Raw genomic sequence first — 24,554 nt, 5'->3', positions numbered from 1 at the left:
CCAGACTTGGTAGGAGGGAACAGCGGGTCAGCCGGGCTGACGGGCAAACAGAGGGGGCAGCCAGCAGACAGCAGGTCAACTGGTCAGCCAGCTGACAGCAGGTCAACCAGTCTGACTGGCAGGCAGAGGGGGCAGCTGGGGTACAGCAGGTCAACCCCTCCCACAGGCAAATGGAGCCAGAACCTGCCAGTGCCAGGGGCAAGGGGCAAAAGCCCAGGGCCTCAGGAGGCAGAGGGAGACAGAGAGAGGCCAGCAAGTCCCACTCCCCTAGGAAGGGAAAGGGGGCTAGGCAAGGTGGAAGGGGGCAAGGGCAGAGGGACTGGGAGCCCAGCAGTCACCCACCCAAAGACCTTACCTGAGGAGGAGAAGCAGCAGCAGCCCCAACAACCCAAAGCCATGCCCCAGCTAGGAAATAGTAGCCTGGCCCAGGAGTTGCCAGAAGCCAAGCCACTCCAGGTGGGGCTATTGGAGGCACTCTGCAGGAAGCCCTGGGCAACCAGCCAAGGAGCCGCAGCTGGACCCACCTTCAGCCATCAGCTCTGCCAGGGAGGCTGGGCTGCTAGCCGGGGGACTGCAGCTGGACATGCCTTCAGCAATCAGCCAAGGCAGGGAGGCTGGGCAGCCAGAGAACAAGGCACAGCTGGTGCTGGTCAGTGGGGCCAGATCAGCTACCCCAGCTGCAACTGCTTGGTGCAGCCCAAGGCCAGGCTGGAAGAGGGGTGGGGCAGTAGAAGGAAGCCCTATAAAAGCTGGCTGGGAAGAGCCCTGTGGTGGTGGGTGTGAGTGAGGAGTGATGATGTGGAGTGAGAGCAGTAAGATGCAAGGGTGGAGGCTTGGAGGAGAGTTCTGGAAGGAGGAGATGAAGGAGGACGCAGAGGGTAATCAGGCCAGGTTGAGCAGGCCAGCGAGTGGACTGAGAGGGAGTCTGGGTGAGGTATACCGCCCCTCCTTCCACAGAGCAGGGTCCTGCAGAATCCCTGGCCCCCCTGTGATGTCAGGAGCAGACTGCCCAGTGCCACGCCCAGCGGCAGCGGCGGCAAGCCCTGACAGGACACTCTTCTTTTTAGGAGCAAGCTCGGGCAATATCCATAGTATATCATGTGCATGTTTTTTTTAAAATAAGATAAAAAGTGAATGGATATGGGTGAAGCACTGTTTCACTGTGAAAGCTAGAGTGAATTTCATGGCTGAGTTATAAACTGAGTTATAAACTTGTTGAAGGCAGATTGCAAAATGTTTATTTTTTTTAAAAAAATCTGCAATAAAACATTATAATGCATAAAATAAATGCAATAAAATTTCTTGTTTTATCCTGAGAAATTGAAGCTGCATCCCTATTCCTTTTATAGAAATGTCATCCTGAACAATTCAGCTTATTTAACATGGTCTATGGTCATTGGACAATTTGATGATCCTTGAATAATCCCCAAACTGTAAACTATCATCAGTTCCTTCTGGGGGAGTGTTCATAGCATTAAAAAAAACTGCACTGGAAAAAGAATTACTTTCCTTCCATTCCTCACTTGAGATGACAGCATGTCTCGGCTTTCTCAGTCAAAGTGGGGTTCCTGGCTTCTCAGCCAGGGCCCAATTTGCCTCAGCCCCACATGATTGGAAGGTGACATGAGGCTTGGTGGATGGGGCTGAGGTTGTTCAGCCAATCTGAGGGGGGCAGCAGGGTATGCACCTTGCTGCCCCTTACCTCAGCTGCCATTCACCAAGAGGATCGACCCACCCACCATCCCTGAATACATCATAGGATTAGCTGGTTGACAATTGGGGCCAAGCAGGAATTTTTGGGATTTCGCTCAGATTGGCATTACTGGGGGCCTGTTTTTTGCCTGTTGTATGATGTATGTAAGGATAGGATTTAACTAGACCTGATGGAATACTGGTTAGGCCATGACTAGTTTGAAGGAATAGGGCAAGCTGCTCAGGATAGGTAGGGTTAATCAGCAAACACCCTGAAACATCTCAGTGATGGGAGGCGGTATCCAGATCAGGCCATCATATGCCAGGTGGTTGGGTGGTGCTGTGAAGGAGTGCCATAGGTGCTAAGCGGCATCCCCTGAACCAACCAAGTGCCTTACAGTCTCTCAGGGAAGGTGGATGAAGCGGGGCACCTTTTAGCACAGGAGGCTGTGCAGGCTATGATAAACAAGGCACGTGAAAACCACCAGCCAGGTTTGGAGCCAGGGTGAACTTGCCATGGAGGCACCCAAGGAGGATGCTAGTGCAGCCCGCCCTCAAAATAGTCAGCTTATGGTACAAGTGACTGACATAGATCATCAAGATTAATAAAGGAACTAGCTGAACCCATACTAATGTGTGTCTGTCTTTATTGCCTTGTGTCACATTTGGGTCTTGGAGCAGATTTAATAGCTGCTACCTCTACTCACATCCTTGTTGACTATCCTTTGTAACCTCATTTGCTCACGGACTCCTGATTTTGTCAGTTCATGCATCTGATGAAAATGTCAATGTCTGAAGTGACTATTATCCCAGGTTTGATCCTTCCTTAAGTTGTTGTTCAAGTTTAGTATTTCATTTAAAAGATTCTCATTGAAAAACCTGCTGAATCACTTTGTAACTCCGTGAATTCAAGTTGTAAGACCATAACCCAGTCACAACAAGATGCTAGTTTTATACAACTTTACAGTTCTCTTATCCTGTCCACAGGCTTACTGGTTCTAGTGTTCCTGACCTTATTGTGAGCATGAGCAACCAGATGTGGCTTCATTTGCAGTCTGACGACAGCATTGGCTCACCTGGATTCAAAGCTGTTTATCAAGGTAAATCTCAAATATGAAATGATACACAAAGTCCCTCTAGAAAATATGCTTCCAAATATGGCATACTCATAACAAAATGCATAGACAAACATACTAAAAGGTAGTATTACACCCTACTGCTTTTGATGAGACTCACTTATGCACTGAGATGAAGTTTCTTACAGGTGAAGACTGACACATTTCAAACCTATGAATCTTAAAGGATTGGGACATTCTGAAAATTGAGCTGCTGCTTCAGTTTGATGTTAAATATGGGATTTGCATTATGTTGACTGATGTTCTGGTTCATAAATTATGCAAATAAATACTTACAAATGTCTGAGATTCAAACATGCACCTAATAGCTTTTGTATTTTTAAATAATTTGTTTATGTAATTAAGATGATTCTTTTTGATGCTGATCATAAAAACATCCACAACAGAAAACAGAAAATAGCAGCATTAATTTCTTATTGTTGGATGCAAATTTTATGGTGCCTAGAAATACAGTTTTAGGTGGGTAGCCATGTTGGTTTGCAGTAGAACACCAGGATCTGAGTGAGCCTAATGGCATCTTATAGACCAACAAGGTTTCAGGGCATCTGATGCTCTGATTCTCAAAAGTTTATACTCCGCAAAATGTTGTTGGTCTCTTCATTGCCACTAGACTCAAATCCTACTGTTCCAGAAATACAGTTTATACCAACTTTTCAACACACATTCCTAGGGAATTGTGGCATATAATTTTTTTTCACGTAATGTAGTCCTTATTGCTTTGATATCCCCATGAATAGATGCCATCTGTAGAAACTGTCTCTCTGTTGGATTCTGTGGCAAAAATGGTTCCAGCAAGCTATATTTCTGCAGCTCGGAGGCTTTGGTGTCAGTTAGTGTTACTCGGTTCAGGTGTAATATCAAAATTTGGAGATGATAATCAGATACGTGGCCCTCATCAGATAATAATCCGATAGGTAGAACTCGTCAGATCTTGGAAACTGAGCAGAGTTGGCCTTGGTTAGTAATTGGATGGGAGACATACAATGAAGACCAGGGTTGCAGAGACAGGCAATGGCAAACCACCTCTGTTAGTCTCTTGCCATGAAACCCCACCGGAGTCACCATGTCTGCTATGACTTGACTGCACTCTCCACCACCAATTAGTTATGTCAATGATCCTTGTCCTTGAAATACTCTTTGTGAATATACCTTGCAGCTGAGACACAATTCTTTAATCACGTTTCAATTGTCTATAATGGAGCTCAAGCCTGTGGTATTTTTTAATGATAAACAACTCAAACAACCAGTTTGTCAAGTGCTGTGTAAATGGCCATGCAGCTATGGTTGTGTGAACTGGCCCTGTATTCTGCAAATCAAGTCATGACTGTGGGCAGGGGGCAATACCCTTTAGCAAATGCACCCGCCATTATCAAATATTTTAGAATTTTGAAGAGAATCAAAATAGTAACACTTGGCATTTTAGAACTTTGGCATAGGCATCTTTATTTGGTGATTCCTTAAAGGAACAAAAGCTTATATGCACATTCATAGTTCTCCTGTCCATAAGGGCTTCCTTACTGACTGCGATAGAAAATAAAGTGTCAACTTTTAACTGAATTGGGAACCAAATGTTTTGTAGAAAATATAGAAGTAGCTTCTGTTGTTTTAAGAAGTTTCCTTATTTTTAAAAAAATTTAAATTTAATTTCAATTTTTAAGGTGGCCTCTTTGTGTGAATAAAAACCTTGAAGGTATAATTTTAAATTTCAATAATGCAGGATATGCTTATTTCATAAATATACACATTCATTTGCAAACACAAGTATAAAAAGCTATACAAAATGGCCTTCCTGGACACACCATAAATATGTTATCCTTTTTTGTTTCATGAATCAGAAACATGAGATCACGACAATGTGCCTTCCTTACAGTGATATCTTACATTTCAATAAATAGTTATTAAATCTCAAAAGAGAATCAGAAGGATATATGCATTTTATCCTTCCCACTTTAAGCATTTGAAACTTGAAGACAAACCCTTCTGTTGGGTTTCTGATATCAGATGTTTATAGTAACATATAATGTGGACTTCCATATATGTTTAAATGCTACCTGTGCAAGTAGGATATATTTGTCTACTTTGTACTTCTCCAAAAATCCAGGATTCAGGGTTACATTGGACAGTTTATTGGCTAGGATTTCAGAAATGGAAATAGTTATAAATACCTGTAGGAAAGGATATAATGTGATATCGATTCCAAGAGTTTGCTTACAGAAACTGGGATATAGAAATTGAAAACAAAGCCCAAGTTACCAGGTGTAAAGTGTGATAGCACTGCACCTCACCCTTACAGTAAGCAGCAAAAGGATACTCTACATTTATTTAAAAGCAGAAATGCCTCCGGGCAGACTGCTGTAATTGGACATTACACTAACGAAGCTCCTTATTACAAACGTGTTAACTGTTACCTTCTTTTGTAGTTGGTTACCTTTGACTAATCATCTATGTTTGTGTTATTTCTACACCAAAACTGCATTTCTGCAGCCTTTGACGATCTAAACTTGCTTGCTTGCCGTACTTGGTGATATGAAAAAGAAGGTATTCAAAAATGGGAATAAAAGGCCATTTGGAGTATATTTTGGATTCTTAATTGGTATATTATTGTCCCAACATTAATAGCAGCTGTTGCTCTGCTGTCTGCACTTTGCTTAACCAATTATTTAAGAATGAATGAAACAAAAAGGTGCACTATTTTGAAGTGTATTTGTCGATAATGAGACTGATCTCCTGATCAAAACTGTTTTTGTGGTCAATTATTGGCACAAAAGTACAAAAAAGTCTTTCCTTGAAAGATGAAGTCTTTTCATTCTTTTTTAAAGGTATGGATCACTTTAAAGGATCTATAGGAGATTATGAGGAGATTCTGGGAAGTGGGTAAAAGGCCTTGATGAGGAAACCCGCCCCCCCCAAACTAGACAGCCTCAAAGCTGCCTTGTGACAGTAACTGCAAATACGAAAACAAGAGTTTTGTGTGTTCAGGTGCTATTCATTGGATATTGTCAAATCACAATGCTCTCCTTTAGCATAAGGCAATCCAGTACTCTAAAAAGATCACATAAGTGAACAACTGAGATCTATTGTAAATCAATCACTAACTCAGGGCACTTTCCCCCAGCCGCTCAAACAGGCAGTTATCCATCCGCTAATTAAAAAAACATCCCTAGACAAAATTGATGTGGTCAATTATCACCCAGTCTCTAATCTGCCCATTCTGGGCAAAGTGATTGAGAGAGCAGTAGCTGACCAACTCCAGATCTTCTTGGAAACTCTAGTGCTCTAGACCCTTTCCAGTCTGGATTCAGACCAAGGCATGGGATAGAGACAGCACTAGTAGTGTTAGTGGATGATCTCCGTCTCAATATAGACAAAGGCCATGCCTCCTTATTGCTCCTCCTGGAGGCACAGTAGACCATGCCATTCTATTGAGGTGTTTAGAAACAGAAGTGGGCATCAAAGGATGTGACCTGGACTGGTTTAAATCATTTCTCATGGAACGGACTCAAAGGGTTTCTACTGGAGATCAGCTATCTTTAGAATGGGAACAATCTTGAGGGGTTCCACAGGGTGCAATCTTATCTCCCATGTTATTCAACCTCTACATAAAGCCTTTAGGAGAACTCATTCACAGCTATAGAGTTGGATGTCATCAATATGTAGATAACACCCAACTCTATATCTCGCTATCCATATCTGCATCTTCACAGGATGCAGTAGAAATCTTAGACCACTGTCTGACAGCCGTGGTGAAATGGCTGAAAAAGAACAAATTGAAATTGAACCCAGACAAGACTGAAGTGATACTTGTTGGGAAGGCAGAGATCTTGAAAGACTTTGTATTCTCCACTTTCGATGGAGTTTGTGTGACCCTTCAGACTCAGTTAAGAGCCTAGGGGTTATATTGGATCCAGCACTACTACTAGAAAAAAACAAGTTAAGGCAGCAGCAAAAAATGGTTTCTACAGTCTCACTCTAGCCTGGAAGATGGCTTCTTATCTCAGCACAGCTGACCTGGCCACCTGGATGCATGCTATGGTAACATCAAAACTTGACTATTGTAATTCACTGTACATTGGTCTCCCATCTAAGTTAACTAGGAGGCTCCAATTGGTGCAAAATGCTGTAGCTTGACTCTTAGCAGGAACAAGCAGGAGCATGAATATCACTCCCATCTTACAGTCATCCCATTGGCTACCTATCAGTTACTGTGCTTAATTCAAGGTATTGGTTATTACATACAAAGCTCTTCATGGCCTTGGCCCAGCATACTTGTGGGACCGCCTCCCTCCCTATGTTCCTCTACGGCAGTTTCGCTCATCTGAATAGGTGCTAGCCTGCACTAGGGCAAAATCAACAGCAGCCCAAACACGGGCTTACTCTGTGGTGGCCCCTTCCCTGTGGAACGGCCTGCCTGAGGAGGTCAAGACAGCTCCTACTCTCCTGGCTTTCCACAAACGATGCAAAACCGAATTATTCAAAAAGGCTTTTTACTCAGATAGGAGGGTGTTGTTGTAGGGGGATGGTCTCAGATGCTTCGCTAATGAGTTAGGGACCATCGACTTCATCACTATGTTACCTTTCATATTATCTGATGCTTTCAATATGTACTCCTATATACTATCTGTGCTTCATGTTGTCTAATGTCAGTCTTAGAATTGATTATGTTCTGTTTCAGCAATTCTTCAACTCTGTATTGGATCCTTGCTAATGCTATGTCTTTGTAAACTTGTATTTATTTATCCTGTGGCATTGTTTACGGAAATGTCCTTGACAATGTATGGAAATGCCCTTGATACTGATTGCACTAATCTCAAACTATGTAATCTGCCTTGAGTCTCAGTGACAAAGGAGGACAATAATAGCACAAATAAATAAATAAATAAATAAATAAATAAATAAATAGGTCATTTTCCTTCTGTTCATTAAGAAAGGAACACTGTGCTCAGGTTTATTTTCTGTTCAGAAATACGCTGCCCCTTTTCAGTTATAGAGTGCACTGTACCAACATACCTTCTCCCCTAATTCAGCAGAGGCAGCTTAAATTTATCTCTCATTACTTTGAAGATGGAAGAAACCATTAATAAGAGCAGGACCCATGTTCTTACTCAAGCTCACCATCTTGATATTGAGTGAAAGGACTATACAGTTATGAGCATTGCACAACCTCACTGCTGAGTGCTCAGGAATGGTTGTCCTTGACGGAAAAAAAACCCCTAAGAAACAATTGCTCATTTAAATATAGGTACTGAATTAAAATTACTACAGAGCTGGATTCAAAAATGTAACATTATTTATGCATTTTGGGTACATTTAATGGAATTTAAAAATGAATATTTTTCATACATGTATATGATTTTTTGTTTTTCATTTCCATAAAAACAAAATGCTCTCTGCCTATAACGGCTAGTAATCCTTCCACATGCTATAAATGAAAAATCATTCTTTAAGAAGAAAGAACAAATAGAATGCAGTAGAATTTCAGTCGATAAAAAAACCTTCTGAGCTGTCAAATTCTGAATCCATTGCACCTGTTGATAAAATATATTTCTACAAATCATGTTTGGTATAATTTGCCATAGCTATTTAAGTAACAGTGGGGGGTAAATTAAAGTAGATTTTCTTCTTGCTGCGCTGCTGTGTATGTAGCAAAAAGCGAAGTATTTTTAGATACATAGCTAAAGAATTCTTTGCACAGGGTGGCTCACATTTGCTTGTAACATTTGCAGATAAATTTATGTTCTACAAAGAAATTAGGTTTGTTAAATTTAGCTTTGTCAATTTCTCCCATTTTAATAAGAGTGATCAGAAAGCAATTTCAACTAATCTTTAACAAAATTGCATTATTATTTTTTTTAATTCCATTGTCTAAATTTTAACAAAGAAACGCTGAATGACAATCTATTAACTATAGTGTGTGAGATAAGCCACAGTAATAAATTTATAGTGAAGAAGGGCTGGGGAAATTTAAAAGAATTGTTAAACAGTGAGATTTTTTACATATTGTGTAATCTGTAAAATAATTTCTTCACAGCTAAAATGGTGGGCCCAGAAAAGACGGTTCTGAAAAAGAAGAACAACTTTCAGTACAAGAATGCTTGCAGTTAGCATGTGCTAATGTTGGTGAAGAGTTATGATGACTGGGAGGGGTTTAAAGTGTTGTGTTTCCCTTACAAAGGCAATTAACTACTAGAAAAGTATTTTAAAAGATGCAGTGGATTGTTTTGTGTTTGAACAATTTTATTTTTGTGTCTATACATAGCTTTTAGGTGAATATTAGGGGTATGCCAAAAATGGGGTGTGCCAAAGACATACATGGAAATTATCGATTCAAATCATTACCTTGATTTTCTGGAACACCAACACAAATCTAAGATGCTTGGGAATAACAAAATCTCCTCCCCCACCCAAGTCTGGTCTGGCATCTCTCCCTTCCAATCAGACCCTTGGAAGGGAGGAGCACAGGGCACTCCCAGCCAATCCAAGCTGTAGAAACCTGCCATTCTTCTTCCTTTGAAGAGAGTTTTCTTTCCCTCTGAAAGTAGAAAGTCTGGGCTTGTTCAGGGGCCTGTAGAATTTAAATCCATTGTCTAATTTGCTTGAAACTTGGTGGTTCTTTGAAGGGCAGGCAGAAAACATTCCACTGCAATTTTGGTGATATTTAGTTGAAAAACAATGACTCCAACTTCACCTCTCCCAAAATAGTCCCCCTTATGGAATAATGGAAAAATTGCTGTTCTCCCTCTGAGGCAGGAGGACATCTTGGGTGTTTCCTTTCGCCCAATCAGGGAGGCAGGAAGTTGAAATTTTCTTCCTCTTCCTGTTGGTGCCTGGACCACCCTGCTCTCCAGTTCTTTCCTGCCTCCAGGGAGAGCAGTCACTTAGGCAGATTCTCTGTCTACCTTCCTTTGACTGATCTTACTCTTTTACCCTCGATTCTCCTTAGATCACTTTCTTTCTTCCTCTCTTCTTAATCTTCTTTTGATTTACTGCTTCAGTGTTCTTTTTCTGTCCACTCTCCACTTTCTCCTTTCTGATCACAACATCAGAGGTCATGGACCCCAGGGACTCAGAAGGGAGTTTTATGGATGCCGAGGAGGAAGCCCCGGCAGCGGTGGTCCTGGCCGATGGAACAGCAACCCTACCCGGTACCGTCCTGCCCCTGGGGCTGGATCAGTCTCCCGGCACCTTTCCGGCTGGCGAGCCGTGTAATCCCCCCAAGAAACATCGCGGATCGTCGCTGGAGCCGGGAGCCGTTTCGCGCCATCGCACGGAGGCCGAAAAAGGCGCCAAACGCAAAGCCGCAGAAAGAGCGGGAAAAGCCGGCGGAGCTCGCGTCTCTTCCCGCGCGGCTCAAAAAGACGTGCTTGCCATCCTCCCGCCGGGAGAAATGGCGGAAATAGTTTCTGGGCCAGATGCCACCATTCTAGCCACAGATGACACCACAGAAGGAGCAGGTAATGTGTCCAACGAAGTTGAACAGTTCCTGCAAGGAAGCATCCGATCCTTCTTAAGGCAGGCTGTACGGGAGGAGGTTGGGAAGGTCTGTCAACCATCCTCCAGGGCTTATAGCAACCATGCCCTTTCTCCTTCCCCACCCCCCAGTAAGCAGCGTTGGACTGCATCCTCCTGGCCCACTAAGGCGGCCCAGAAGTTGGCTCGGGTCTACCCCAGGGAACTGGAACAGTCGTGGGGGGGGGATTCGTCCTCAGAAAGCGAGGACGAGGCTGAAGGGGAATTCCTCTCTGAGGAAGAGGAAGAGGACACCCTCATTCCAGAACTGTCCAATAGACTCTTTAAATTAGAGGACTATCAATATCTGCTTTCCAAAACCTTGGCAGCATTAGAACTTCAAGAGTCTACAAAAGGGGGGGAGGAGGACCCAGACCCAGGCAAGGGATCATCCAGACCCAAGGGAAACAGAGAGTTTTTCCCTAGAGATAGCACTCCTGAAAGGGTCTTCCCCTTCCCGGAATACTTTGAAAGGCAGTTAAGGGCTGAATGGAGGGCCCCAACATCTTCTAAACAGTACCACAGTTCTGTCAAAAAGCTGTACGCCTTACCTTCTTTTACCAATGAGTTTTTGCAGATTCCCAAGGTTGACGCACCTGTGGCCGCCCTTCAATCCTCTGGCCTACTGACGGAGGATGGTCAAGGATCCGTCAGAGACAACCTGGACAAGAAAGCAGAGACTGCACTCAGAAGGGCGCACGAAGCCTCGGCAATGGCAATCAAGGCTGCCTCATCTGCTTCCATCGTCTCCCGAGCAGCAGTGGTCTGGATTCGGAAGCTCACACAGCTGTTACCAGGCAACCGCAGGCGATTAATGGAGGGCGCTAACAGGATCCTGAAAGCAAGCTCCTTTACGGCGGATGCAACCATGGACGCTCTGACCTTTTCCGTCAGAGCCATAGCCTCCACGGCGGCTGCCAGGAGACTCCTATGGCTGAGAGCCTGGCCAGCCGACTTGCACTCAAAATTCATACTTATGGCTTATCCCTTCCAAGGGGACAAGCTCTTTGGCGAGGCTCTAGAAAAGGTACTGGTGGAGACACGCGACAAGAAAAAGGCCCTTCCGAAGACGATCAAGAGGGTGGACCGACGCGTTTACAACTCTCAGTCCTTTCGTTCCCAACATGTGCTACCCAGATACCGACAGGACAATAAAAGATCTTCCTGGAACTCCCCAAAGACGAGTCACAGAAAAACCCCCTATGGCAACAGATCCTACAAGGCACCTCAGCAAAGGGGTGACCGACAGGGCTTTGAGTCCAAAGCCCAGAAGTCCTGACTCTCAAAGCATACCGGTGGGAGGGAGACTACAGCACTTTGTACGGACATGGGAGGAGACCCAAGCGGATGCGTGGGCCATCAAAGTAGTTTCTCAAGGGTACGTCATAGAGTTCAAGTCCATCCCACCGGACCGTTTCCTCAGATCTCCCCTTCGAAAAGATTCAAAGAGAAATCAGATTACGTTCAAAGCCATACAACACCTCTTAGAGATTCAAGCAATAGAACCAGTCAGTCATCAAGAGTCAGGATCAGGGGTCTACTCCATCTTCTGTACAGTTCCCAAAAGGAACGGAGACTGGAGGGCGATCTTGGATCTAAAGTTTGTCAACCGATTCATTTATCTGAAACACTTCAGGATGGAGACGCTTCGGTCCATTTCGGAGGCTCTTCGCAGCGGGGAATTCCTGACTTCGATAGATCTCACCGAGGCGTATCTACACATACCTATCCATCCCTCACACAGACGTTTCTTGAGATTCTGCGTCGCCGGTCATCATTTTCAATTCAGAGCCCTTCCCTTCGGCCTGGCCACGGCCCCCAGGGTATTTTCCAAGATCTTAATCAATCCCATCATGCGTCTGCGAGAAGCCGGGATTCATGCACATCCGTATCTGGACGACATCCTCCTGAGAGCAAGTTCCAAGGACCAAGCAACCCGGGACACCCAGTTAGCAATTCGGTGTCTTCAGTCGTACGGATTCCTGGTCAACCTGGACAAATGTTCCTTGAACCCATCCCAGTCGATACATCACCTGGGCATGATACTAGACACCAAAAGGGGTCTCATCCTGCTGCCCCAAGAAAAAGTTCTGAAAACCAAAGAGCTGGTCAAGTCGGTGATTCAGGAGCAGTCGACATCCATCTTGAGACTGGCCAAGCTGATGGGCACACTGGTGGCGGCCTGCAAAGCAATATATTGGGGCCGATTTCACTCCCGGGCCCTGCTCAATTTTCTTCGTCCACATCAACATTTAATCATGACCAAAACAGACCGCCTCATCAAGGTGCCGTGGAAGGTGAAGGAAAATCTCCGATGGTGGACTGTGACAGCCAACCTGTGCCAAGGCAAGTCATTCCTCCATCCCCAGAGGATTCAGTTGTTCACAGACGCCAGCCTGTCGGGTTGGGGAGCGGCCCTGAACGGCCGTCCGGCTCAAGGGACTTGGTCCGCGGAGGAGTCTCGACTTCCCATCAAGATACTGGAAGCCAGGGTGATCCACCTGGCCCTGGCACACTTCTCCGACTCGATCCACGGCAAACACGTCTTGATCAGGACAGACAACGTGTCCGCCAAGTCGTACCTAAACAAACAGGGCGGCTCGAAGTCTTCCAGGTTACACAAAGAGACAGTGAAGATTATTTCGTGGGCAGAGGCACACTTAGCATCAATCCAGGCGGAACACATAAAGGGGACAGACAACCTACAAGCAGATTGGCTGAGCCGACAGACCATCCAACCAGGGGAGTGGTCACTCAAACAGGAAATTTTTCACCTGGTCACGAGCAGGTTCGGCCGACCAGTGATGGACCTATTCGCGACTCACTTGAACTGTCAGACCCCACGTTTCCTGTCTCGATTTTTTCATCCCCTAGCAGAGGGGATAGACGCCTTGTCATCGCCGTGGCCGGAGGGTCTTCTATACGCCTTCCCTCCACTCCCGGTCCTTCCAAAGTTACTGCGGAAGATAGCAGACTCATCGGCGGAAGTGATCGTGATCGCCCCATGGTGGCCCAGGAGACCTTGGTTTTCGTCCCTTCAATCGTTAGCTGTTTTTCCGCCCTTCCGACTGCCAGTCACTCCAGACTTGCTTCACCAGGGTCCGATTCTACACCCCGACCCGGACTGGATGCGTCTGACCGCCTGGAAATTGAGAGGCTCTCTCTCTCCAAGCTAGGATTTTCGACACAGGTAGTTAAGACTATGCTCTCTTCTAGAAAGAAATCTACAGCGAGGATTTATAATACCTCATGGAAAGCCTTTGTTCGCTGGGCCAGAAGGAAAAAGGTTGATCATCTATGTCCACACCTGAATGATATTCTGAACTTCCTACAAGATGGGTTGGATGCAGGGTTGAAACCAGCCACATTACGCAGACAAGTAGCGGCCTTGTCTTCGGTACTCTTCTTTCCTGATGGACTTAGTGTCTCTAAACATCCACATGTTCGACGTTTTTTGCGAGGGGCTACCCTCTTGAGTCCTCCAACAGTGCACCGCTTCCCCACGTGGAGACTACACGTAGTTCTATCAGCGCTGACTAGGAAACCCTTTGAGCCCTTGAGAGAGGTCCCCTTGAAATGGCTAAAGCTAAAGACTATTTTCCTAGTAGCCATTACATCAGCGAGACGGATTTCTGAACTAGGGGCCCTCTCTGTCAAACCGGGACTTTGTGATTTTCATATGGATAAAGTAGTCCTGCGTACAGATCCTACCTTCCTTCCGAAAGCTGTCTCCTCATTTCACAGGTCACAGGAGCTGAATTTGCCTTCCTTCTGTCCCAAGCCAACACACCCCAGGGAGAAGGAGTGGCACACATTGGATGTACGCAGAGCCCTCAAGATCTACCTGGTCAGAACCGAACCTTTTAGGAGGTCAGATTCTTTATTCGTCCACACGTGCCCACCAAATGTGGGCAAGAAAATGTCAAAAGCTACGATAGGTAGGAACATTCGTCTGTGCATTGCAGAGGCCTACCAAGCTTGCGGCAGAGACTTACCTCAGGGCATCACCGCTCACTCAGTCAGAAGTGCAGCGACTAACGCAGCTCTCCACAACAACGCCTCCGTGGAAGAAATCTGCAGAGCCGCAACTTGGTCGAATATCTCTACCTTTGTTAGGCATTACAAGTTGAACCTTTATGATTCCGCTGACGCTGCCTTCGGAAGAAGAGTTTTACAACATGTAATGCAAGACGAGGACCTTGCCCCACCCATTAGAGAGTAACTGCTTTGGGAGCACCCAAGATGTCCTCCTGCCTCAGAGGGAGAACGGACCTTTGGACACTTACCGTGAAGGGTCCTTCTCCTCTGGGGACAGGAGGACATCTTGCCCTCCCTAGGTCTCTCGTCATTGCTGATCTGTTCACCTTTTTTCTTCCCTGTTTTTTTGCTTCGTTCCCACTGATTTCATTGTTCAATGTTATCTTGTGGTTGTGTATGCTATTCATACCTGTTCGTTTTTTCTTCTAAGCTCTTAATGTTTGTGTTCCCTCTCAGTAGGGTCTTCCAGTGCTAGTTTGTTGAGGTTTTTAACTTTTTTCTACTGCTGTTTGGAGTCACCCGAACTGGAGAGCAGGGTGTTCCAGGCACCAACAGGAAGAGGAAGAAAATTTCAACTTCCTGCCTCCCTGATTGGGCGAAAGGAAACACCCAAGATGTCCTCCTGTCCCCAGAGGAGAAGGACCCTTCACGGTAAGTGTCCAAAGGTCCGATCTCATTCCTCACATTGTCATTCATTCACTGTAAGACTAGGGAAATGTAATGAATGCAGACTGGCGGGGGGCTCGCTTGTGCCGATGCTCCTCTGGAGCTCTTCTTCTAGGCTGCTGCCATTTTAGAAAAAAGCAATAATGGTCCCCCCCTGAAATTCCAGATCAGAAATTATAACAATTTTTTCTTAGTACACACCACTAGTGAATATCACTTTGCTTCAGAAATTTTTGATCATTATACAGACGAGGAACCTGCAAAGACTTGTGGGATAGCCTTGCCATGCAGAGTGCTCCATGTACCAGTTCTCTCTGTGGAACACTGTGGGCGTGAAAAATGGGGGGAAGTAGGGTTGCCAGTTCCAAGTGGGAGCTGGAGATCTCCCAAAATTACAACTGATCTCCAGGTGACAGAGATTAGTTCCCCTGGAGAAAATAGCTGCCTTGGAAGGTGGACTCTATGGCATTATAGCCAGCTGAAGTCCCTCCCCTCTCCAAACCCTACCCTCTCTAGGCTTCACACCCTAGATCTCCAGGAATTTATGAACCAGGAGCTGGCAACCCTGGGGGGAGGCACTCTAGGAATTTCCTGAATTTCTGTGGTATTTAGCATAGAGGCTGAGGGAAGTTGTAGATAGTTACAAATCTTTGAAGGTACACCACTTGAAAATTATGAGATACTATTCCTTGGGTTGGATCCACTTCTGTCAACAAAAGGGAATGCTCCTGGTCCCTGCTCCCTTCATACTACAGCCCTCTGATCTCCCTGATAAACAGGGAGCCAGGAGACTTTCAGGAACAGCAGGAAGAGAAAATGCATGGAAAATATCTCACTACTTCTATTAATGGAAAATTTAGTCTGGATCCAGCCTCTTATGTAGTTTATAGTGTTTCTTTCTTTTTTTAATTAAAGCTAGCCTATAGTTTAGATCATCACAGTATATAATGGTTAATGTAAATATATTTAGATGAATAAGCAGTTTAACAGATTGAAAACTTAAAGTGCATGAGTACAATATTAAGGCTAGAGTATACCCTTTGAGTAACCTATTTACTTCTGAGTAAATCATGTATACTAAAGTTCTTGAGCTCATGCCCGTATTTGATATTTTTAAAAATCTTCTCCACTAAAAAAAATCTTTCCACTTTAGGTGATGGTATCCAGGTAAAATAAATCACAGAAAGTGAAGCATAGATGGGCTTTTATTGTGCTTTTTTTCCCTTGAACAATATTATGTTAAAATTCTTACAATAGCATTTGAGTTCTGTGATGGTCTTTTTTCATTAGGAAGAGTGAGCAAGGGAAATTAGTTTGCCCTTCAGCCTTTGAAGCTTTTTTTGATCTATGGCACCTCTATTCTGATGATAAAAATCAAATGCTACACTTCAAATAAGAAGTACACTAGCCATTCTTATTGTCTTCCCAGTTGTTCCTTTACATTTTCATTTTTCAAAGTGAGCTACTATGAGTAGTCAGCCTTTCAGTGAGAGGCATTGAGTGATTTAACTAAATGAGATTGGTTACTACTTGTTCTCTGAGTCTGGGTATTTTCTTTAAGAATACATCTTAGGAAATTGACAAATGGATCTGCAGACAGTGAAAAGTTGGCATAATTTCAGGGCAACAGATTTCTTTTAAATAGATTCCTGAAAGGGGGCAGGGAGACAATTTTGAAGTCTTACTCAGTAACTCGCTCGTTAGAGTATGGAAAGTTGTTGCACTGCTACTAAGTTCTAAAGGTTCATAAAGAGTTTCCTTACATAAATAATTGTGTGTGTGTTGTTTGTATAAATTAATGAGGGAGGAGACTTGGCTATGTCAGCTTATATTCTGCAAACCTTGCAAAGACAGTCCCTTTATCCTCCTCAGATATCCTGCCTATAAAAAGGATATTATGAATTTGTAGTCCTTCTTGAGGTGATAAACCTGTGTCTAGGATGTAGCATGTCAGACTAGCTAAAACTCCCTCAAAATAGAAAAGTAGATGTCACAAAAACAAAGAGGCTTGCTGACTTACCAACAGGCTCTGTTGCAGCTGGGAAGTGAGGCTGGGGCAGAGGACTGGCCATACGCTCCTGCTTGGTGGTAGAAGCTGACTGACTGTCCCCCACCCTATTTTGGTGCCTGCTGTTGCTGGGGGATGCCTGTCACAACATGGTAGTGGTTTGGGGGCTTTGGCAAGATTCAGTGGCGTGAGTTGTGCTGGCTGGGCAACTCACCCCCCTTTGGGGGTCCCCTTTGGGGATCTAGGGGAAGCCAAAGAGTAAACACATGTTCTGGCCTTTGCAGGCTTCACCTTGGGTTGCAGGGATTGCTTAGGTCATGCCCAGATGGGTACTATACCCCCTGCCATCCCATGGTGCCCAGGAGGTGGGCTATCATTGAGCAGTGGAGGGGGTTGATGCAGTGGATCCATTGCCCTATGCCATACCAAAACCTGCAATGGTTGTAATAAATAAAGCTGTGGTCTATTTTCATCCAAGAACATTGTGTTGGGTATTCTTTGCCGGGGGCAGTAGCCTCATGCATAGCCTATACAGATGCCAGTGGTTCTCTCCTAGCCTTCTCTCTAACATCTAATTTTCTCTGTACAGAGAATTGCTTTGTATGGAATATCATTCAATCACACAAGATTTCACTGTCTCAGACAAAAGTTAATTACCTCAGTGGGAACTAGATGGCAGTTTGCCTGTTCTGAAAGATGATAAATAAACTTTTTAAAAAACTTGGCAAACCATTAGTTTTATCAGAGGGTGTATTGATGCATGTGATGCGTAGAGAGAAGGAGTCCATTACACCCTATTTAGGGACTTCTAGTCCACCTCCTGAATTCAGGTGGAATACCTTATGTGTATATGTAGTTATTATTTTCTCATATAACATTTTTCTGTAAGAAGAAAGCACACACAAAAATATACTTACAATTTGGTAGTACAACTATATATTTATTTATTTTAATTTTATTTGGCTTATATCCCACCCTTCCCGCCAGGGCTGGCACCAGGGTTTCTGGCACCTGATGCTGGAGGGGAAGCTTCAGGACTGTTCCTGCCCCCTTGCGCGAACATGCGCGTGCACCCAGATTGTGGGGTGGCGGGCGGCTGGGTGGGAGGGCTGAGAGGCTGCCGGCCCAGCCAGGCATGGCGGGTGGCTGGGGAGGCGCACGTGTGTCTTTCCAGCCCTCCCGCTCCATTGCTCCGTGCGCCGCCCCAGACGCCTGCTGCGTCTGGCCTGCAGCTGCTGCTCCCGGCTGGGGGCATGTGTTGGCAGAGGCAGCAGCCTGGGAGAGCTGGGAGGCTGCAGTAGCTGCGGGCCAGGCATGGCAGGCGGCTGGGGCGGCATGCGGGCAGCTTCCCAATCCCATCCCTCCTGGTCAGTCGCCCGCGCACTGCTGCCGCCAGCTCCGCAGCCCCCGGCCCCGGTGCCCCCTCTGGCACGTCAGTGCTGGAGCCAATCACCAGGGTTGCCTCAATGGAGGCGCTGGCCCTGCTTCCCGCAAAAGGGCTCAGGGTGGCTTAGTAACTAAGACAATTAAAACAAAGAATACTGAGAAGAACACTGAGGGTTTGATGAGCCAGGGAGTCCTTTGAGTCTTGCTGCGGCCTCCAGAGTCTGTCTTCTAATAAGGGAGGGGCGCTCTCACCAGAGTGGACCTCTGGTGCCTAAGGAACGGGGGTATCTGGAAGGTGTTGGCTGTACAGGGGTGAGTCCAGGACCGCTGGAGTGGGATGTGAACACACAGACAGGAGTACAAAGGATAGGCTGAAGCTTTTTTTTATTACAGTAATACAAAGATTAAAAACACATCTCAGTCACAGTAGTTCAGTAAAGTAATAGATTGTATTCATTATGTCATTTAAATGCTACTGTTCTCTCAAAGGTACCCAAAATAGGTTATAGACATTTTCAAAATGGTTTAAATGATATGCCTTACATACACAAGATAAATGAAGAAATCAAACATATTTTGTGCCCCAGGCTGCAAGCAGTTCTAGGAACCAACGGGCAAGAGCAGTTTGGCTTGTGATCAAGAGGTTCTGCCTCTGGACATGCCCAGGCAAGTACCTGCAAGGGGGAAATAAAGAAGGGCAGTAAAGATAGAAATCACCAAAATTTTTAGGGTACTTTGAGTAAAATAAAATTTATTTTCTCACTATTCTATTGTTGTTCTTCCTTGATTCTACATTACTGCAGCCCTCTTTTCTGCACTTCACAAACTACAGTCATCTTTTCTTTTTAAAGTCCGTCTTCTTTTAGCAGTGATGCACAACATCTACGGATATGATGCACAAATATCACAAAGGCTGTAATTTAGTAGTTTAGTCCTACTTTGCTATTCCTTCATTCTTTCACTTTCTGCTCAGGAACTTACTGTTTTTGTAATCATCTGAGAGTTCCCCATTTCCACTATAGTCTTGAATCATTGACATAACAGTAAGATTCCCTCACAGGTTAGTCAGGTATCTTCCAATTTCATTAATGCATCTATTGTGTTAGACATTTTGATTTATCTTGAGTTAATTGTAAATCACTTAAGTCTAATCAGTACAATCTTCATGCTGAGCATAATGTGAGCACATGAAACATTATTCAGTGCCGCTATCTGTATTCCATTACACTTTTTCCATTTACGTATACTATGACATTAACAGGTCTTTGCTTGACATTTGGCAGGTAAAAATTATTACACTCATACTGCTGGATGCCTTCCAACACATATGCAAGGGAAACTGGAAGCAATGCTTGCTTGTATAACTTGATGAAAGCTGCAGAAATTGATCATGATAATTTTGTGGTGTGTGTATTTTCATACGGCTGTGCTTTCCATAACCAGTTTTACTAACATTTATTTTTGAGACTATTTTTTATATTTTGAAAGAAAGATACAGAAACAATTAGGGGGACAAATCTCAGTAGATTTATTTTGCAGGTGTGTATGTGTGTGTTTTGTGGGGTTTTCTCAATCCAGGATCTTTAGGTCATTTTTAAAAAAAAATATGTCACAGAAAAGCAGCACAAAGAGACTACAGGGAATTTTTGTTAGTTTAATTAGAAAATCCATCTCAGGAAATGTAAGATTGATCTGTGAAACACTTTTGATACAGATGTAGACATGTTGAGAATCTCTTGAATCAACTCTTGCACAACTTCTTAACAAGCATTTATACCTGTTCATCGCATACAAACTTCCAACAGTTGAGAAGAACTAGAGGCCCTGCACACATAACATAGCTGGGTATAGACAAAGCATGAAGAATGAGGTCAGAACATTGCCCTACACATGTTCATCTTAATATCAGACCATAATCTATGAATGCTGCAAACTATATGCATGTACATCTGTCCACATGAGCAGATAGGAACTTGCACATTCCCCATTGGATGTATGTTCTAGGCTGAATGAATGCTAGTGTGAAAGAAGATTAGCAGGCCCAATCCTGTTGCCATCTCTTTATGCATTACCTCTGTACTGATTTGTTGTATGCATAGGCCACTGGTTAAATCAGGTAACTTACAATGTGAAACCATTCTCAATTGGAAAAGCTTCATCTATTTTAAATTGGGTCATTGTTTTGTAATTTTAGTTGCTTGGAAAGAGGTATGGCTCAGTGGTAAAGCATGTAGAAGGTTCCAAGTTCAATCTCAGCATCTCCAGTTAAAATGAACCAGTAGTAGGTGATATGTAAAAAATCTTCCTGAGACCTTGAGAGTAGTCAAACTATATAGTAATGATGTTTGTAGAGCAATGGTCTTGTTCAGGATAAAGTAAATACATGTGTTCACGTATCTGCTTCCAGTACCAAATGAGGGTCACCTCCACCACACTGTAGCCATCTTCCCCAGATTCCAAGGAAACAATATATTACCTTTGTGATGGGGGAAGTAGCATGTTAAGCACAGTATGGGCACCGTGTGCAGGGATTATGTTCCTTACAACTTCAGTACAAAGAATATAACGTCCAGGAGGGAAAAAATGGTCTGGAATTTATAGTTGCAAGAAAGGTAGGACCCATAAGGATTTAATTGATCAGAAATAAGATGCAGGTTACTCAGATGTTAACATGAGATCTACTCAGTGTTGTATTTAAAAATATGGAGAGCTCTTATTAGCGATTATAAATATACAGTACTTTTTAGTAGGGATTCTGCTGATTTCTACTCAAGCTCACTCAGGCGGAATCATTTTTTAAAATGGAAATATGTATGCCTGGAGTGGTTTGTGTTGTACAGCCAAATGGAAGCATCCGCCTACCCGCCTCTTGTCTTATATTGGGGTATTTTGTAATTTTGCATGTTTTTTAAAAAAATCTGTTTTCTTCCACTCAGTGTATAACGTGTGTGTGTTTGGCAGATGTTATCTATGAGGTACCCCTTTGCACTGAAGAACTATTTCATAAGTCCTCATTTCTCAATTATTGAACTTCTCTCTTTGTTGCCTTCACCAGCTGTGGTATTTAGCAGCTCATTCCACAAACAGCTGTTAATTTCACTTTTTGACAGCAATTGATTTGACGTGAAAACACCTCCACCTGTTACAGACTGCAAGCAGCATTTTCAAATTGCTCTCTCATTTTCTTGGTGAGCCAATTAAAACCAGTTGGTATTATTGAAGCTGAAATAGCTATTCCTCATTACCTTCTCAAAGTAAGCAATGACTTAGTAATTAAATAGTAATATATGTTTTAAACTATTTTCAGACGTAATTATTTCTCCCCCAATCATTTAAACTGTTAAAAAGTTTGATGTCTAGTTGCATTTGAGGCAACAAGAGCAATCAATTTGAGGTAGTATGTCCTTTTTCTGTATTTCAAGAACATACCATATTGTTCATTCTCCATGTTAACTGGCCCCCGTGTTGGGCCAGTATGTTTCCTTTTCCTTGGAATATTGATTTCCTTCTGGCCAATCTGAACTGAGACTTCCTGGAACATTATATAGCAAAGAATTCTACATGTGAAGGGTAATGAACTGCAATGAACAGAAAGTTTGTGAAATTAGGACCTGCTGTGTAGGGAAATGATTGAGAAGCCTGTGTCATTTCAGTGTTTTAAATGATGCATGTGAGCTTGTGCAGACAGAGATTCAGGATTTCACATTCTATGGCTATGAAACATGCAGAGCAATCATGCAAATTAGGAGATAATAGAGTTATTAAATATAGCTGAAATTTGCAATTTTAAATTCAAATAGATGGGACCTTCCTAAATCAATATAAATATGCGCCGGTTTTTCAAAGTAATAAACAGGATGACTCTGCATATTTGGAAACTGAATTTCAGCGGGGAAAATGATTCCCCGTCCCCACCAAAAATCTAATGTGAATGTTCAGATTTACAAAATAAGTATTTACCCCATAAGTTGGGTGCCCCCCTTACCCAATGACCTCTTCATAGTGCTTTGCATAAGCTGTATCCTTCCTCTGTGGACCAGGCAAAATGTCTCAAGGAGGTAGCAACAGCAGTGCCAGTCTAGCCTGTGGTTGAGCAGCAGCCTTTAGATCTTGGTGCTTATGGCCCAACTACACGTTACCATTTTTGATGTCTTGGGAGGGGGTTCCCTAGATCTCACCTGCTTTCCAAGCCAAGACTGAGAATTATTTGCATAATTTTAGAACTGCACATGGAGTGTTCCGATTGTGTGCTGCTTCAGAGTTCTGCAATTAACTTCCTGTTAGGGCTGTTTCTGCTTGGGAAAACAGTATGGAGGGGAAGGCAGAGGCTTCTCCTTCTGTCGTGCTGCAGTCCCAAGCTGAATCGGGCTCCTGCAGATTTTAAAAATGCCTTTCTACACAGCTGCTGCGTGACTACAGGGAAAGCAATGTGGGTCTGGGGAACTCTAACCCAACTGCCAAAAAATGTACTTTAGCCCTTACTTGGCCACATCTTTGGGAAAGTACTAGGGCTTTGATGTCTCTGACCCATGTGTCTGATCTAAAATAATTCTACGTATATTATATACAGTGACCCTTCCAAATGTGTTTCCAAACCTTGCTTTGGGCAAGGCAGATTTAAACTGACAATTCCAGAATACTCTCAGGTACACCCACTAATATCTCAATCACCTAAACTTCTTGTATGGGAAATCATACATTCTCCTAGATAAATGCAGCTTCATTCTTTATGCCTGATTAGCATCTTGAAGGTAGTTGTCACAATGAGGAGTGCTCTCCAAGGTTTGGTCTATTAGATTTCTTGCGCTGCTGTGCAGTTTAAAAAAATGATATTCTGAACTCCAGTGGTGCTTATAAATAATTTGGACACAGCTAAAACTGTGTGTGAAAAATGGTACTTTCATATTCTCTAAGTAATAGGGAAAAGATGAGTAGCTGTAACATTTTACTTCAGTAGATGTGTAACATGCATTTGTGGGCTCCTAGTATTTTGCAATGCGCAGAGAAACAGAAACAGAAAGTTAAAATAACACAGGAGCTGTCAAATATCTTATAAGCTGCTGCTTACTTTTGATCAGATGTAGCAGTTTCACTTTGCAGTTTGTTTGCAATGGTGTAGTTATTCAAAATGGTATGTAATTGCATTAACCACAAGCTTTTACTTTTTCTTTTTAATAAAAAAGTGACTAACAGTAACAGTAGAATCCTTAGCAGAGTTACTCTATTGGCTTAGACTGGAGTAACTCTGTTTAGGACTGCATTGTCAGTTGGTTTTCACAGAATACGCATTTTCTGACGCTCAGTCCAACAAGGGAGATCTAAATGAAAGGAGGTTACCATCTAACACACAACTGATTACCAGGAGATGATTGAATTATGCAGTCATGAGCCCGTGGTGGTATAGTCTTCCATGTATATTGTTTCATAATTAAAATATCTGAATAATAAGTGCCTTGGGCACATCTGACATACTGGAGATTTTGGAAGCCTAGCTCAGCCTGGAGATGTTCCTTGAGCATGCCAGGCCTTGCTATGCATCTGACATAAATACTACTATATTATAGTAATAATAGTAATAGTAATAGTAATTTATATACCACCCTTCAGGGCAACGTAACATCCACTCAGAGCGGTTTATAAAGTATGCCATTATTATCCCCACGACTATCACCCTATGAGGTGGGTGGGGCTGAGAGAACTCCGGGATGTTGTTGTTGCTATGTTAAAGGACTCTGTGCTTGATGTTTGTTTTTTTTCTATCAAGTCACAGCCGACAAATGGCAACCCCAATGGGTTTTCAAAGGCAAGAGACCTTCAGAGGTATTTTGCTGTTGCCTAGCTCTGCATACTGACCCTAGACTTCCTTTGTGGTATCCCAAGGCTGACCCGGATTAGCTTCTGAGGTCTAATGAGACTGGGCTAGCCTGGGCTATCCAGGTTAGGGCTTGAATAGTCAGGTACATTCTTGGCTAGGGCAGGACTTCCATAGTCTAGTAAAATAAGGAGAAATCTCTAACTCATTTCTTACATGGCCCCTTGTTGGGTCACGTAGCTGGGCATTTTAAATTATATATATATATATATATATATATATATATATATATATATATATATATATATAT

The 24,554-nt window shown here is 43.5% G+C and overlaps 1 protein-coding gene across 1 annotated transcript in view; it reads left to right on the top strand.

Moving 5' to 3' along the window:
- Nucleotides 1-24,554, top strand: part of CSMD1 (CUB and Sushi multiple domains 1) — a 1,321,894-nt gene that overhangs the window by 913,895 nt on the left and 383,445 nt on the right. The window contains exon 13 of the mRNA XM_054971211.1: nt 2,680-2,792. Coding sequence (XP_054827186.1) covers nt 2,680-2,792 — 113 coding nt within the window. The remainder of the gene's footprint in view (nt 1-2,679; nt 2,793-24,554) is intronic.

This window comes from Eublepharis macularius, chromosome 1 (assembly GCF_028583425.1).
Source record: "Eublepharis macularius isolate TG4126 chromosome 1, MPM_Emac_v1.0, whole genome shotgun sequence".
In the NCBI taxonomy this organism is placed as follows: domain Eukaryota; kingdom Metazoa; phylum Chordata; class Lepidosauria; order Squamata; family Eublepharidae; genus Eublepharis; species Eublepharis macularius.
The sequence above is the reverse complement of the archived record's forward strand: the minus strand, read 5'-3'. Positions and strand labels throughout refer to the sequence as shown.